At 33.9% G+C, this 18,619-nt stretch overlaps 1 protein-coding gene across 5 annotated transcripts in view; it reads left to right on the forward strand.

Annotated features, from left to right (window-relative positions):
- CCSER1 (coiled-coil serine rich protein 1) overlaps positions 1-18,619 on the forward strand; it is a 1,122,213-nt gene that overhangs the window by 638,656 nt on the left and 464,938 nt on the right. For 3 of the 5 annotated variants that reach the window (XM_081047475.1, XM_081047474.1, XM_081047476.1), the window contains one exon: positions 13,213-14,996. The exons of the other annotated variants lie outside the window; for them this stretch is intronic. In XM_081047475.1, the coding sequence (XP_080903601.1) occupies positions 13,213-13,272 (60 nt within the window). In that variant the 3' untranslated portion in view covers positions 13,273-14,996. Of the gene's footprint in view, positions 1-13,212; positions 14,997-18,619 lie in introns of those variants that run through there. 5 annotated transcript variants of the gene reach the window in all.

Raw genomic sequence — 18,619 nt, forward strand, 5'->3', positions numbered from 1 at the left:
TTTCCTGGCCTGTTTATATCTTTTCTCCTGCAATTATGGTTCTATTCCCTCATTGTTTCTTATTGGCCCAGAGATGTGACTCAAGGTTGTTTTTCCCAACTGCAGGCTTAGGCTATGTGACTACCAACAACAAGAGTACTTAAAGAGTCAAAGTTCTTTCCATATCAAAATTACTTTAGATTTATCATTATTTTTTGAGATTTGTGTTTACAGATTTATAAGTTTGAATAAAATCCATCAAATTAGAGAAAAAATTTGTTGAAGGAATAGTCTAATGTAGAGTAATTGTGGAAAGAAACAGGAAACTGTTTTCTCATTTTCTCGTATTGCATTAAATATAACCTAAAGAACTGATAAATTGTTCAACTTTTTTAAGCCTAAGGAAAGAGTAATGCAGAATAGAAATAAACACTGAATCATTTTCCATAAACATATTACATATATATATATATATATATACACTTATGAGGTCTGACAATTAAGTTTGCGAACTGGTTGCAACGATGTTGCTAACCTTTTCTGATATCAGAGGGATTATTTGGTATGAATTTATACCAACTGGACAAACAGTTAACCAGGTTTACTATTTGGTTCCTGAAAAGGCTGCATGAAAAAAGTCAGACGACCTGAACTTTTGGCCAACAATTCATGGCTCTTGCATCACGTCAATGCACCAGCTCACACGGCACTGTCTGTGAGGGAATTTTTAGCCAGTAAACAAATATCTGTACTGGAACACCCTCCCTATTCACCTGATCTGGCCCCCAATGACTTCCTTCTTTACCCGAAAAGAAAGGAAATATTGAAAGGAAGATATTTTGATGACATTGAAGACACCAAAGAGTTCCAAAATTGCTTTGAAGGGTGGACTAGGCATTGGTGTCGGTTCATAGCTCCCCAAGGGGAGTGCTTCGAAGGTGACCAAAGGTGACTGTAGTGATATTCAGCAATGAGGTATGTAGCACTTAATCTAGGATGAGTTTGTGAACTTAATTATCATTATTTAATATGGTTTTAATGGAAAAAGAAAACGAAGAGATTAAAATCCACTTGAAATAGATAAATTTAATTATACATCAAATTGGTATCACCATAGGGGGGAAAATTAAATTAATTTGAAACCCTTTCTCTGGTCATACATCCTTAGTTGGCCACAGTCTAATGACAAAAGAGAACTGCAAAAATTCTAAAGCTTGACTTAGTAGTAAAATTATATCACTACTGCTATAATTATTTTGAAGCTATTTATGTATATTGTAATATTCGGCTATTAATCCAATCAAATTTTACTAGCACCCAAAGTATTCCAGGTTGAGAGAAGAGAAATAGAACTATAAAAAAATTTTAAAAAGGAAAAAAAAAAACACTGTAATATAATCTTCAAATAGAAACTATCAACATGAACTCATAATTTACTAAAGAATATTTTTCAGCCCTGTCCACTGAAAGAGTATAAAACAATAGTCAGAAACACCTAACCTGAAATGATTCAAGCTTACAGGCCTAATTTTCGGTATACAGTAAACACAGAAGGTAGATGCATGTATAAAGCAATACCACAAGTCAACAATCAGACAAATTCCAAATGTGCAGTGTTCTGAGACAACTGACATGTACCCCTAAAAAAGAAAATGACATTAAAAATAGGGGGATTTTCTTAAAGAAACTAAAGAGACATAATAATAAAGGTAATGCGTCTGTGTGTATACATATATAATATGTATATATATATATATATATATATATATATATATATATATATATATACAGAGAGAGAGAGAGAGAGAGAGAGAGAGAGAGAGAGAGAGAGAGAGAGAGAGAAGGACACACAAAAAAGCAAAAACAACTATGACAAATCTTAATTATTGAGTCTAGATGGTAGCTATGCAGGTGTTCATGGTGCCAGTTTTTCTATTTTTATGGATACTTATGTTTAGAACTTTTCCCAGTAAAGGGAATGGCTATTACTTAAAGAAAGATAGAAGAAAGAAAAAAAGGAAAACAAAGGAAAGGGAAAGGAGGGGAGGGGAGTGTAGGGGAGGGGAGGAAAGGAGAGGGGAGGGGAGAGGGAAAAGGAGGGGAGAGGGAAGGGAGGAGGAGAGCAGAGGAGACGAGAGGAGAGGAGAGGAGAGGAGAGGAGAGGAGAGGAGAGGGGAGGAAAGGAGAGGAGGGAAAAGAGAAGAGAAGGGAAGGAAAGGTAAAGGAAGGGAAGGGGAGGGGAGGGAAGGGAAGGGAAGGGAAGGGAAAAGAAGAGAAGAGAAGAGAAGAGAAGAGAAGAGAAGAGAAGAGAAGAGAAGAGAAGAGAAGAGAAGAGAAGAGAAGAGAAAAAATTAGATGTGAGATTCAATTGGCATTTAAATACATGTGACTCATGGTCTAGGACTAAAGCTTGGGTTCAGCAGTTCAACAGTAACAGTATTTTAAGGACATTTCAGAAAATTTGAATTAACATAGCTGTTCGATAAAATGAAAATATATTGACATGGAAAGATAGAAGTCATTAAGTGTGGGGAAAATAGCAAGTATAGTAACTTAAAAAAAAAACAATGTACTCTATGTTTTGGGTAAAAAAAAAGGAAAATGAATATACAAAAGGTGGTGTGATCACCTCTGATTGTGTGTGTGGCATATGGCATTTTATATCTTTATTTCTGCTTATGTCCTTTTCACACATTTTGCAATAAACATATGTGACTTTATAGTAATAAATTTGTAATTTCAGTGTAGAAGTGTTATTTAAAAAAGAAAACTCCCCAACAATGACATAATGATATGAAATTTTGTTTGTACATTGTATTTAATTTTAAGTACTACTTTCATGAAAAATAAAATGACTTGAAAATTTTGGAGTAAATAAAATTAAAACACTTCTAAAATATAACTATTGAAAGCACATATTCAATATTGGGAGTTTATTTTATTTATTTATTTATTTTTTCTAATTTGACACTATATTGAATGTGTTATATTTTAAAGCCCAAGATTATCTATTTTGTAACTGAATTTTTTTTTAATTGACCATATCCCCAGAGTGGTTAATCATAAAGAAAATTGTATTTTTCAAATTACTGTTGTCTCTACAAGTACTCACAGGGAACAATTTATTCTCATTAGCTCAGCTTTACTATTTCTTTGCAGTCCTCTTTGTGTTCTACTAGTTAAAAATGGCAGACAACTCAGACAACTATTGGGAATTTTTGTCCTCACTGTGTGACAAGTACTAGAATATTACAAACTTTGGTGATAAGAGAAATGTTAGTGTTCTATAATTTAGCGACATTTGTGTCCTTCAACATATTCAACGTATGGTATTTTTTCTTGTTCATTTTCCTAACATTTTTTTAGAATGTTAAAAGGTGGACCTAGATTAGAGTTTTATTAAAAATATGACCGTCAGGAGTCTTAAAATGTAGTTGTCAACTGACCAAAAATAAATACATAAATAAAAGAATACAATTTAGTAACAGGTTTGCTACTCTTTTTTTCAAGGGAAAACAGTCCATGGGTTATGGAATGCGGTGCCTCACACTCTACAACCTGAGGGATTTGTGAGTTTTATAGAGCATTAATAGCAGCAATGAAAAATGGTGTATGATTGGCTAGGAGGTTGGGGATTTTTTGCTAAGGCTAACAGGTCCTGTTTTCTAGGGTAAGGTGAGCCAGATAAAGCTGAGTTATGTGATTGGTGTTTGTTAGGTTTTCTAAATAGTGAGGTATTTTTCCCTAAGGGTGTGCTGACCTAGGTGTAGATTTGTGAGGTGAGTTGGGCCACCTTCATTTTGTGGGTCCCAATGCACATGTTTCCTTTCTCCATTGCCCACTTCTGATCAATACTCTCAATTTTACTGAGAATTGTACTTAGAGTGTTGATCGAACTTTAAAGCCCTAGTGCCATTCTGAGCTACCACACTTTTTTGGTTTTGGAGTCAGGTTGTATCTCAGACTGCACATCATAGCTTAAGATATTGAGGTATCTGTCCCTGAGTTGACCATTTTCTTCATCTCATGATTGGCATTCTAGGGAGATTCTAGGGAGATTATTTGTCTAGTTGCCAGCAGCTGCATGCAGGCATTTAAAGCCTTTGAGAGAACACAATGCACCAGGAAGACTGTTAGAATGACTATAAGGAGGATAATGCCGAACGTTTGGAGGACACTCTGAAGCTATGCTCCCTGTGATCCAAATCAACTAAGATTTAAAAAAATGAAAAAAAAATAATCAGAGACTTCATTTAAGGAGTCACTTTCTTAAGCCAAATGCTTTGTTCCATAATCTTATGTAACTGAATCCCAACTCCCCCAGAGGGGTTAATCCAAGTATTGCAAGTGGTATTGGACACAGCACACACACTTCCTTGCTCAGCTAAATGATAATCAAGGGCTATCCTATTAAAAAGAACAACTTCGGTCAGAAAGTCTAAGGACTTTTGTTGGGCAGCTATTGCTTTGACATCAGATTCTGTGATAACTTCAAGAGTTAAGGGGAGGTTCCTGATCAGAGCCTCATTTGCTCGTACATCTAGCCAGAGGAATAGGGATCTGCTAGAGGAAGTGAATCTTGAATCATGACTGCCTCCTGGTAATTCCTGTTTGGTTCAATAATGCAAAATGACGGGAGTTGACCACTGAGAAGTCTCAGTTTGATTGTGAAAACTTAGGGGTACAGTTAGATAATGCAAATGGTGTTCTCTGGTTAAGTGCCACTCATTTGGTCATTCATAGGCCCAAGAACATCTTTCCTTAAAATTGCCACAAAAAAGGAAAAAGAAAAAGAAAACCTGTTAGGGCACACATTACTCCCATTAAAATAGTGTTATCAATGGATTCATTCACTGGGAATTTTCCATTTGCCCAATGAAGTATGGATCAGTTAGGTTTTCATCAAGTTTTGGAAGATAATCTATTCTAAAATAAAATTTCTAAATTCTTTGCAGAGGCGGGTGCCTATGGAAAAATTTGCAGTTTTATGGCAGGGGAAATTTGTATTTAGATAATTATAAAAAGAGGGTGGTGAGCACGTACTGATGTTTTTAAAGGCATTCCTTTCTGTCTGAGGTCATACAGTTATGACAGGAAAGAGGTTAAAGCAAGGCACAAAACATTCTGACTGTAAGAGTGGACTCTGTAAGTAACTTCTAGGGGAAGTTGATTGAGTTTATGGTGACATTGGGAATGGAAGAAAAATTGGTCACAGGGATAACGTAGGCATATTTAACATCATGGAAAAATCAGTTTTTGATGACAAGTCCTGCAGTCTGAAAGGTTACCTTCTTAGCAATGTCTTGAGTGATATGGATGACAGCATTACCTTTGCAGGCCAATGCCAAAGTCAAGGAACAAAGGAGAAAAGGGAAGGGTTATATGTTTGAGGTTAAAGTAAGGAGTTATGATCTGGCACCTTGGGTGGAAGTAGTCTACTTCATGTTGCCTTGAGTGGAAGTCCAGTGGTGAGAGCGCTAGACTTGGAATCGGGTAGTGCCCTCTTCAATTGAGAGGTGCAGATCAAAGGCCTGATGCCCTGAAGCTTAGCTGCTGCATTGGTGGTGAGGAACACTTGACAGGATCCCTTCCACGGAGGCTCAAAGGCAGATTTATTTTTTTTCTTACGTCTCTTTCAGGTGACCCAAGTTCCAGGTTGTGAGAAGGAAAAGATTTTGGAATCCGGATTAGGAAAGACTTCTTTAACCTGTTGGAAATATGCTTTAGATAATACATAAGATATTTACAATATTGTACCATTTCTAGATAAATGAGAGAAGTGTCAATATGAGGTTTGACTATAGAGACATGGATCTTCCTGTGATCATTTCATAAGGAGTTAATTTGTGAATTCTATATGGTGTCCTTTGTATAATTAACAGGGCTAAAGGTAAATCTTTAGGCCATGGGCGTTCTGTGGATTTTGAAAATTTTGATAGTTCAAGTTTAACGATGCCATTTTTTTCCTCAACTTTTCCTGATGGTTAAGGTTGTTTGGGACAATAGTAATGTTACATGGTATAGGGCATCTTTTTGAGGGCCTGTGCAATTTGTCCAGTGAAATAGTTCACTCAGTCATGGAAATTCTCTAGGTATATCCCAAGATGAGATAAAATTTTCTAAAAGTTTATTTTTTTGTTTTAATTTTTGTTTGTTTTGTTTTGTTTTGTTTTGCAACAATAGACGCATTGGCCTTTCTACAAGAAAAGGTCTCCACCCATCCAGAAAAGAAGCAAACAATGACTAGTACATATTGATAACCTTGTGCTACAGCAATTGAATAAAATCCAGTTGCAAATGTTCAAGTGGTCCCATGTGGGGTAGAGTTATTCTACCTGAAACTTGTATTACCAGGATTATGAGTTGCACAGATCTTGCACCAATTAAAGTGTAGGTGTAGCCTTACAGAAATTTCCCCATGCATACTGTCCCTTAATTTGGATCATGTTTTTCTGTCCCTTAGTGTGTCATGAAATATAAGATATGGCTTAAGGGCAGCTTGAGGAAATCTCAGAGAACCAGGCGGCCTTTCTGACTCTCCAGAGACTGGAGATCTCATTGAATATACAAACCTTTGATTTCCACTATTGCTGTTCCCCTGGAGGGAAAATAATTTGTTGTGATGTGTGAGGTTAAGTTAGAAAATTAATGGGCCTTTGAACCATGCACTGGATTTTATCAATCTCTGGATGCACTGGCTTTGGCACGAAAACCTGCCAATGCATTTCCCTGGTATTTGGACTTGATTCTTTTAGTGTGAGACTTGATCTTAATTATAGTGAGTTTAGAAGGGAGTAGAATGACAGAAAGAAGTTCTTTTACTTCTTACCCCATTTTTAATAGGAATTCCACTTAAAATTAGAAAGCCTCTTTGTTTTTATAACATTCAAAAATCATGTGCCATATCAGAGTGGCTATCAGTGTAAATGTTGACTGATTTTTCTTGAATGATTATGTATGCTCTAGTCAGGGCAAATAATTCTGCCTTTTGTGCTGAATTACATTGTAGGAGAAGTCTGTGTTTAATTAACTCATATTCAGTAGTGACTGCATAACCAATTTAATATTTTCCCTGCTTATTTTTGGTATAGGATCCATCCACACATAGAATTAAATCTGGATTATGTGGGAATATATGCTTTAAATCTAGACATAGAGTAACTAATTGGAAAATAAATATCTCACAGTTAAACTATTCTCCTCTACCTGATTAGGAAAGTGGGGTAGCAGGATTAATTTAAGGTTGCATTTAAGATGTATGTTAGATGAAGATAAAAATAGGAGGTCGTAAGTAATGAGTCTACTTGGAAAGATGTTGAGTTAGACCTGAGTTTAGATGATTCTTAACAGCATGAGGTATTTGGAGATGTACATCATTTCCTAAGGCTAGCTCTGCTGAGACTTCTAATTTAGCTGCAGCTGTAGTCCTCTTAAGACTGGGTAAGCTCTAGCTAGTGAGTCAAACTGCATGCTATAATATGCAGTAGGTCTCATTCTTCCACCTTGGTCTTGAGTTCAAACTTCTAAAGCCTGATTATTCCATTTATGGGCGGATAAGGTAAATGCCTTGTCATAGTTGTGTAGGCCCAATGCAGGGAGTTCCTGGAGGGCTCTTTTAAGGTCAGTAAATACTTGTTCATGCTTGTCTTTCCATGGTAGTAGTTCTGGTGTGGAGGTTTTGGTGAGTCCATTAAAGGGGAACCGTCAAGTAAAAATTAGGAACTTAATGCTGGCAATATCTTGCCAGACCTAAAAGCCCTCTAAGTTGTTTATTTGTTTGTTTAGTGTATGTGTGTGTATCTATGTGTATGTGTGTGTATTAGGTTTTAGAAAGTTTTGTGTTAATTGTATGCTTTGGAAAAAGTGAAATCCCCTGAACTCTTAAGTCATGTCCTAAATAGTGAATAGCCTGTTTTCAAAACTGAAGGTTTTCCTTTGAGGTCTTGTGACCATTGTTTGCCAACTATTGGAGTAAATATATAGAGTCTAATTTAAAGGCTTTCTGAATGGGAGAACATAGCAAGAGATCATTCACATACTGTAAAATTAGGACCCCTGTGGGAATTATAGGGTGCTTAGAATTTGATAGAAGGCTTGGGAAAATGGGTGGGAACTTAAGTAAATCCATGAGGTATTCAGTCCAAGTATATTGCCAAGTGTTCCTTGTAAAGGCAAATAAACATTGGCTGTTAGGACCTCAGGAATGCTAAAGAAAGCTGAACATAAGTTTGCCATTGTAAATCACTTAGGATATGGTGGGACCTGTAATAATAAGCTTTTTGGATTGGGTATCCTCAGAAAATGAGGAATCACAATTTTATTCATCACCTTTAGATCTTGGACAAGTTGTTATCCTTGTCCATTTGACTATATAATTGGGAGAATGGGAGTGTTAACAAAGGCTGGTGCAAGGGAAAAATATCCCCTGAAAAATTAAAAATTTGACAGTGGGGGTGAGTCCTTGCATAGCTTCTAGTTTTAATGGATATCGAGGCAATTTTGGCAAGGGTTTGGTAGAGTCCATTTGGATTTTTATGGGTTCAGCACTCTTGGTTTTTCCAACGTCTGTTGATAAAGTTGCCAAGAGAGTCTGGGGAACTTCAGATAACTCTAGAGTATAATTGGGTCACTCATTTTCAGTATTATCTATAGCAAATTGTAGAGCACACAATAATTCTGATTCAGGTTGGTCAGGGAATTCAAGGATTATTTCTCTATAGGGAGTAAAATTTGTGCTCTTATACTTTAGATAAGAGATCTCAGCTGATTAAATTCAAAGTGGTTGAATCACAGAGTAGAAAAGCATGATTGTAGCAGACTGGTCCTAAAGTCCTGTGGACCTATTTTGATGGGTAGTCTCTTTGTGTCTTATTTAAAAAAAAAGAAATATATATATATATATATATATATATATATATATATATATATATATACACACACACACACACACATATACATATATATACACATATATATACATATACACACATATGTATATATGTGTATATATACATATATATATATATATATATATATATATTTTTCCCCACTCAGAGGGGATAGGTTGCTTTATCCCCTGTGTCTAATCAACCTGTACATCTTTCTCCACTTATTTTGATTTGAATTTCACCATGTTCACTTAGAGTGACTACAAGAAGCAATTTTTGTATATTTCCTTAGGAGCCCCATCATTGAGATGGTTTTGGAAGTCTGGAAGATAGGCTTAGCATTTGTTTTCCTTGAGAACAGTTTTGTTTTTGTTTTTTTTTCAATATCTTGTCTGTTCAGAGATGTGACATGAGCCTTGGGGCCCGGATTGTTTAGGTGGGGCCCCTGGAAGTTTAAAATGATAAGATGGCTTGTTTGATGGCTGAGTCCCTTGGAACTGGAGGGCCATGAATTTGGTAGCTTCGTTTTTTGTTTTTTGTTTTTTGCTTTTTGTTTTCATTTTTTCCTAATTCTAAAGTACGTTCAGAATATTCAGCCAGAATACAAACTTGATCAATAGTCATGACTTCCCATTCTGGTCTGGTATACTGGATCATACTGGAAAGATCTGGAAAGAGGCTGCTCATAAAGAGGGACAGTTAGGGCAGGTTGATTTGAGCAAGTTATTTTAGTAAAACGTGAGTCTTAGAAATAAAGATTCAAATCTATTTCTAAAATCTGCTGCTGATTTATCCTTTTTTTTGTTTAAAAGATTGAACAAGAGTCCAATTTGGTCTTGATGGAAATATTCTGGGAATGACCCTGAAGAAATGACCCATTTTACAAACTCATCTAGTGTCTTTGGCTTCCTCTTTAGGTTTCGTCCACTCTGCCTCTCTAACCATTTTCAGATTTTTTTCTGGACCCACCAGAATGTATATTAATTGTGAAAGGTCAGGGATTCCTGGGTCATATGCATTAATCAAGATTCTAAATTCCTCAGTAAATTTTTGAGGATCCTCCTTTTGTTCAGGGAAGCCTTTTACTATTGCTCATATTTCACCCTTGGACTATGGTGTAAAAGTTGTTTGGGGAATAAATTTAAGGGCATCCTTGTTTTTCTTAAATTTTCTATTGGCTGAATTTTAGATGGGAATTGAATGGTAAGATCTTCAGAATGGAAAGGGAGATCCAACAACAAGTTGAGAGTCTCAGATTTGTTAGGAAAGGGGAAGTAAGAGGAGGGTGTACATTCAGGGTTAGAGTCAAAGTATGGAGTGTGTCAGATTTTTTAGATTTCTGTTTTTTTAACTATGTGGTGGCTTTTGGCAATTAATTGATAAGAGGCACAATTTTTGATTCAGAAGCAAAGAAAGTATCCCATTCTTCCCCCCCCCCCCCCCACAATCAAGGGCTCTTCATAAGTATATATCTTGTCTAGGATATAAAAGCTCCCAAATGGCCACTGTAATTCTAAATTATCTTTGGTTATTTCTTGCCAATGTTTTAAGAATGAACGGTTGTTTATACCTTATATTTTTTTATCAGAAAAAAGGCAAGAGTCCCAGGAGGTGTGTCCCTGCTTTCTTTAGATTGTTAGGTATACATTATTTTCCCTTGTTGAAATAATGCTTCCTAATTCAGGCTGACTTATTGGCTGCTTGTGCATAGTTCCTGAGACCTATAAGTCTCACTGTGAAAATCTGGAGTCTTTCACACCCCAATTTTCCAACTCAGAGAATTAGAACAAAAAAACCTCAAAGAGCTCAGAAGGCAAAATAAGTGGAGCTCATCCAAGAGAAGGTTGTTGGTGATCCTGAGAGGTAGGGGCCCAAAAAAGGCTCCATGGGGACCTTCACTTGCATCTAGGAGCCATCCCATAATCTTCAGCCAGTATCTTCAGACTCCATCCTTGTCATCAATCTGTAAAATGACAAAAATGTACAATTTAGTAATGAGTTTGATATCTTTCATTCAAGCAAAAAAAGCCCATGTGTTGTTGAGTGCAGTGCTGCACAAGCAGTGGAGTACTCATCCCGAGGGATTTGGGGGCAAGAGCAAGTTTTATCCATCATTAGAAGCAGCAGCACAAGATAGACCATGATGGAGTAGGAGGTCGCAGATTTCCTGGTGAGGCTTTCAAGGCATGTTTTCTAGGATAAGGTGAATGAGCTTAAAGCTGAGCTGGAGGATTGTGGTTGGTGTATGTTATCTTTTCTAAATAGTGAGGTGTTTCCCATAAGTGTGGGCTGACATAGGTTTAGATTTGTGATATGGGCTAGGCTACTGTGGCAACCTCCATTTTGTGGAAAGCAGAATTCCTCATTTCTAAAATAAGTAAAATATAAAAGTATATTCCCACTTTTTTTCATATTGGTTTAACTAGCATTTGGGGAGCAGGAACTGAACACTGAGTGTCTGTTAAATGTTTATTTGTTAGTCTTAATGATTCTGCAGACTTTTTTTTTTTTAAGAACATGTTTGGTTCGCTAATACATACTTCTTGCCTCTATGTATAGCATAGAATTATAGACCTGTGGTTCCTTTTGTCACATGATATTTCACCCTTTTCATTTATACAGTCATTTAAAAAATACAAGTAGAAAAAGAGGGTATTCCAGGCATTGAAATTGTTGCAGTGGATGAGAAATGATCAAGTTTCCTTTCTCCATAAACCTCGTATTGTAGTGGATGAAGACAGACTATAAATGATAAAACTAAGTAAGAAAATTTCACAGTTATATGAGACATGATGGAAATAAGGAAAAAGATGAGATTAAGAGATGAATCAGGTGAACAGGATATCTTGTGCCTAGAAAAGACTCATCAGGAAAGACCTTTCTCAGGAAGTTGCAACGTGAGCTGTAACCTGAGTAAAGGGTCAACTGTTAACAAATGTGAAACAATTATCTTGACACGGAAAATCATATTATAAAGAACAGTCATCTTACAAGACTGCTTGCTGCTTTAGGAGTTCATGTTGGTGTTGGTCTTATCTTCCTATCTCCAACCTTTACACATTTTAATCTCTATAACACCACAAATAAATATGCAAAAAAAAAACAAAACAAACAAACAAATAAAATACCCACATAGCTTACATTGTGTTGTATTTCTACTTTAAAACTCTCTCTTAATGTCTTCACTGAGCTTAAAACATAAATTTTACATTCCTCAAACAAGCATCTATGGCTGCTAGAATTATTTCCTTCCCTATTTATGCAATTTTAGCTCCTACTATTCCTATACATAAACCTTTTATTTCACTTAAAATATTCCAACATACATTACTATATCTTGTCTCTATTGTTTAGTGTTTTAATATGTTTATTTTGTTTTTAACAATTTTGTTTGGATTACCCCTCCCCTTTAATAAACCTCTCTTTTTGGGCCAAGATCTAATCTCATATTCTTGATTTGACCACCCAAAGTAGGACTGGTCTTTCATATCATAGAACTACTTCAGCAGTTATCAATCAGTCCTATATAAAACGTACTATCTTATAGTTGTCAGTACTATATATGATCAGTTCTTGTGCATACTGATATGTATGTGTGTGTGTGTGTGTGTTGTTGTTGTTGTTTTGTTTTGTTTACATATCCACATATATAACCTATCATCTTGTAGTATGGCTCACCTTTTTTTATATTCATTTATATCTCTCAAATTAAATTCTACATCCCTTGGGGGTAGATACCATATTTTGTACTTCTTGGATCCTGCATTTCCTTTTATCTGTATTATCTGAACAAAGGAGATTTTTGATTTTTGTTTCCTTTTTTAAATGAAAGATTTTTAAATGTGTTAGTTTCCTATCACTTAAAACTGCAATAAAGTATAGAGATTTAAAAATAATAATAATAATTGCTGCAGATTGACAAGGTTCTGTTGGAGCTTTGTGGTAACTAAATATGATTTACAAAAATATTAGGAGAAGAACCATGTGAGACATACCTATTTCTCGATTATTTAATTTTCTTGAAGTATCATTGTTATTTTTAACTCTACTTACAAAACCGTGGAAATAATAGAATTTAGTCCATGAATCTTCCCTCTTTTACCTTGTGTTTCATAGTATCTAATTGGCAGTTGGAAGCATGTAAGCATCACTAATATAAATATTTTTAATAAAATTTAATAACAATTTTGACTTATAAAACCATAAATACAATAGTTTTATGTTGGTTTGTGTGTTTTTTATTTAAGTGTTTAAACATTTTATGTCTTCATATTAAATTTCATTTCATTTTGTTTTATTAATTTGATGTCATTCATTTATTTATTTTTGTTTTCTTCTTTTCAAGGCCCTGTGGAATCCTACATGCACTGAAGGTTTATTTAAACCAGTACATATTTCAACCTAGGTTAAATCATTATTTGACCAAAAGGAATGTATCATGAATAGGTGACATATTAAATATTAAATATAATCAATTTTCCATTATTACATGTTAACTATAGCTTAGAGTATGTAATACAGAAATGTTTCTATTACAGATATTTTACACGTTTTGCATTTGTACCAAATTTCATAAAATATTGATGGATGAAGTTGCAACTGACGTATTATTACCTTATTGTTAATGTATTTTTAAAACAGAAGTAGACATTTATCTAAAAATTATCTCTGTGCGGCTTTCTAGAATGTAATATTCCACTTGGCAGTACATATTTTTTGTTCAATTTTGTCATCCATGTCATTTGTCACTTTGGTTATAGTCCTCATTTAATTTCACCACATATTCTATGCATATTGGGTAAGTTTGAAAACAATGTTTCTAGTTTCTTCCATGTTAGTGGAACAGTGTCTGTGGAAGAACTAAATTATCTCTATTTATTTCCTTGCACTGAGATCAAAGATGGAATAAATAATGATGTCTTATTCTAAGTACAGACACTCAAAAAACTGTATGTCTAAACAAGTGAAGAAAGTTTATTGGATATGGACTTTTTATTGAGGAAAGTTTCTTCAGTGTGTCATAAATGAAAGCCTGACTTCTGGACTTGGCCTCATCAACTGATTTTGGTGTGTCCCTGTTTTTTAATTTTCAATAATAGTTCACTTTAATTATCAAATGGCCAGATGGCAGCGAGGTACTTTTAAATGTTGGTTTATTTCATGGATAAATGATGGAACCAGAGAGTGGCCCCATGTTGTGGGTAGGGGGCAGGGTAATGGAAGAACCTGACAACTCCTTAGTTCTCTTAGAAGAAAACAGGTTTTACTGAATTCTCTATTTTTCAGAGAGGTGATGAATTAATCATGGCTAATGGTGGTATCATTCAGAAATATGGTATCAACATTTTAAAATTATTTGAATCATTATGTAACATATAGCATATATGATAAAATACTGGGTTTAAACTATGGTATTAAAATAAAACTATTAATGTATTTATTTACATGCAAACATTGTATGTGTCCTTGTTGACTTTGCCCCTTGAATTACCCTTTTATGATCTAAGATACCAAAACCTCTTTGTTTCTCTAACAGTTTTCTGGAGTTTATTCTTCTATCTTATTCTTATCTCTTTCTTGTTACTGTGTTATTTTATATTTGAAATCTTCAAATGTGGATAATTTAAGAAATTTAATCACCTACAGTAAAGCACTTTGGTAAAGATATTTGTCAACTTGAATGGTCAATATCATTTTGAAGAAGAAATAATTCAATGAAAGATGTTTTGACTAAGATGCAGAGGAAAAATAACCAAAAACTTGTATTAGCAATTCGATTAAGTCAATAATGTTACTTTTTGCCTCAAAAGCTATGTAGCAGAAACTGTCAATATAGACCAATAAAAGACACCTACCTCATAAGGTACAATTTTACGATTTCTCAACAGCAGTAAGACATTTCAGTGCTGCTTGCTTGGAAACTCTCTTTTTATTTTCATTTTATTTATTTTAATGGAACTTGGGCTGAACATACACAAGTGAACGTTTACAGGTTAATAATTTTATTTTCATGGAGATAAATATTCAGACATTCTCACAATGTTATTATATAATCTGTCAATTTAACTATGAAATGTTTTGTATTTATTTGATTACGTTAAAAGTGAATTAAAAACAGGAATTAACATGGGGGCATTGTCATTGTTTTTAGAAAAGTGTGTAAGAACCATTGTAATTACTGTGCTATATTCCAGCATGTAACAAAACTAAAGTTGATAACCATTCCCCAAGAAGAAGCAAGAGACATCAGAGTATATATGACTGTTGCAAGTAGTGCCACATCAGTATGTCTTGATGAAAGGAAACATTATGCTTCAGCATTATGCCTACATGTTTGTCTGAAATACTCTGACGGTCACTAACTAAAACTAAGAGATGAACAAGTTTAATTATATTTGTTTTCCAAATAAGAAAAGTGGAATTTGAAGAGGTTGAGTGACTTTCTCAAGTTCATGTAACTTCTAACAAGTCAAAGCTATAGAGGGTGCTCAGATGTTCCAAATCAAAAGGAAGAATTTTGTTTTGTTTTTCTGTTTTCAGAGTACTGGTGGATTGCATGACTGCAAAATTACATATTTTATGTATGTAATATATCTCTATATGCAAATGTAGAGATAATTGCATTAAGTATATGTGTTATACATTATTAAATATTGAATTTTCCTAAAATCTGCATTATGGACTAGAGATTATTATGATGATGAACATTTACTATGTTAATGCCTGTCTAAGATGTGTAATATATGAGCTAAGGATATGATTTCACAATAGTAAGAATTATTTATTCAAATATAGATAAGTACTTAGAAGGAAAACCATGCATACTTTTGCTAGATATTTTAATAATTGTTAGCACATATTTTATCTGCATTTTAAATCATTCTGAAAATTTAATTTTTAGTGCCCTGAAATATATGCATGTTAACTGTTCTTATTTATAATATTTTTAAATATAGGCAACTTATCATTCTTGGTTAGATTTATGACATAGTTGTGTTTAAAATGATTTTTAATGACTCTAAAATAAATATATTTTATTTTACACATATGATTTTTATTATGACACACATAAAAATCCCCTTGCTAAAGTGGTCGGAATTCTATCATTTTTCATAATTACCAAAATTTGATATTATTTTAAATATTTATTTAGAAAACAAAATATACTTCTTTTTCCACATTTAACTTACTGCTAGAAGTAGTAATGACAAAATTTAACAAAGGGATGCTTTTTATGTTGTGTTTTGTGCCTATTTGTCCTTACAGGACTCTCTAAATATAATTCTATCGTATCTTATTTTCTTATGTATAATCACTCTTTCTAAAAAATCTCTGTCTTGCTGCTGGGTTTTGGTATCAGCAATCACCATTGCAATTTTCAAAAAATACTTCAACAGTAACTCATATATTTCAAACTCAATTTCATTTGCTATGTATAGTTGAAAGAAGTCCATATGTTAAGGATACATTGACATATATATTCTCAATTGAAAAGAACTTTTATTCTTTTATTAATATGCCTTAAGAGCTGATAGAATGCCCTATGCCTTCCAAGAGTCTGTTGAGTATCTGAATTTGCATAATAAGTTTATACCATTAATTGTACTGAAGAAGAGTAGAATAGGCTGTAAAATGGGGGGCAGATATAAGAATTTTTGTTATTTTTCACCCAAAATCAAACATTGAATATATCTGTTGACTGTTTTCTTTCTATTTTGAGAAAGTTTTTTTCCACTTTTCTATTTTTGTCTTTGAATGCCGTATATTAATACACATACAGGAGGTTTATGAACAGGAGTGTCAGATGACAATAAAATAGTTTCTAGTGACTGTTCCTAACACCTGAAAACTACTTATTTCATCTTTAATTTATAAGCATTATGGTCAAATTATATACGCATGAACACACACATGAAATGAGAAAACCCTCATTTTAAAATTATGTTTTTTTAAAAAGGAACTTGATAAGAAGGAGTAAGTATGTAGGTAACATGAGCTTTCTAATGAAGAAAAAGGAAGAACATTGACAAATGAATGCTAAATGGATTCTGATGGAGAAAAACAAGTATTGCAGCAAGGGTAAAATTGTTGCCGTACTTCCCTTGAAGATTTAGTTTTCTGTTTGTTTGTTTTTTAATTTCCAACTTTTTTAAAATTTAAGACTCAAGAGCACAATGAGGCGTTCTTTCATCTCTGTAAGGGTGAATAACCAGTAGCTTAAACATTGATGAACAATCTGGAAGGCTTATGTACTAATATATTTTTTAATCTAATGACCAGGAGAGTGAATAAATGTCACGCCACCCTACTTAGGCTCTCCATAGAAGTTTCTTTTTCATACTGATGGCAGGATTTCTGACCTGGAAAGAGATTTGTGTGTACTGTTTTAACTAAGAATATCAGAGTGAACTTGAAAGAGCAAGTAATTTCATTTGGCAATAAATAATGCTACACAGATTTTAATTTTCTTTACATCATGGTGTATATATTTTAAGAAGTTACTGTGTTAATGTAGATTTAGAGTTCATTTATGTTATTAGTACCGTTTTTATACAACTTTATTTTATGAAATATTTTTGTAGATTTCTATTAGTTAGCTGTCATTTGGGTGTAGCCACATGAATTTTAAAAATAAGATCCTGAAAGGTAATACCTACTCTTTTGAAAACTGTCTTACCCATTTCAGTAATGCAAATACAATATGAGTAAAATTTTATTTGCATAAACCCATATCACATGTTATTGTTTTTCTAATGTTTTATCAGAATTCAAGCTTTACAAAGCATAAAAAAAAACACAAACAAAACACCTTTTTTATTAATTTGATTTAGAAAGTAAAAAACATCTAGTAGTAGAATGCTGTATATACATTGGAAATTTATTGTTGGTTTTCAATGAAAAAAGAATATTCAATAGCTTGTGAGATAACACAGTGAATCAGATTGTCAAATCAGACTAACACAAATCATAGATCTTACTCCAATACCAATCTTTACTAATGTTTCAAAGTTCTGGAAATTAAGCTCAGATGAAAGAGGGACTGGTCTGGGATGTTGAGGGCAGCTCTTCCAGCTCTTTTATCCTCACTGAATATCTGTTCTTTGATCCAGAGTAGTAAGTCAGATCTCCAAGTGAGGTTTTATGGTGTTACCTCACACAGCAGGAGGAATGTTTCATCTATGAAACACTTTCATTTTATATACCAACAGTGTGACAATTTTAAGGGAGCCATGCTTATAAATCTACAGATTCTGTTTATTTACTCAAATCAGCCCTTAACCAGGGACATGCTATTAAATTTCCATAAATGAGGAAACTTCTTCAAGCAAATATTATTAGTTATTATTTTCTGGAGATCCAGTTTTCATGTTGACAAAGTTACCTTCCTTCTTTCCCCTGGGGAAGTCAGTTGCTTTAACTCCTCCTTCCCACGTGCTCCATTTCCACCACTCATTCTGAGATCATAGTCTATTGGAATTGAATGGTAAACCCAATGCCTAGATTTTTCATTTCAAAAAAGAAAATGATGCTGTTTAAGAAAATGTGTATCTGACTGAGATTGCAGTTATTTTATGTTTGTCTTCTGTGTTTTGAATGTTTCAAAACATAATTTGAGGCCAGAGAAAGGATATAGCTTTTCTCTGAAATTTTTTTGTTTTCTTTTTTTTGCTTAAGGCAAGCTTATAGGAATTGCCATTTTTGAATGTCAATAATGATTCAATTGGGGGGGAAAAAGTAATTTTTTTTAAATA

Source organism: Rhinolophus hipposideros (assembly GCF_964194185.1).
Source record: "Rhinolophus hipposideros genome assembly, chromosome: 1".
Classification (NCBI taxonomy): domain Eukaryota; kingdom Metazoa; phylum Chordata; class Mammalia; order Chiroptera; family Rhinolophidae; genus Rhinolophus; species Rhinolophus hipposideros.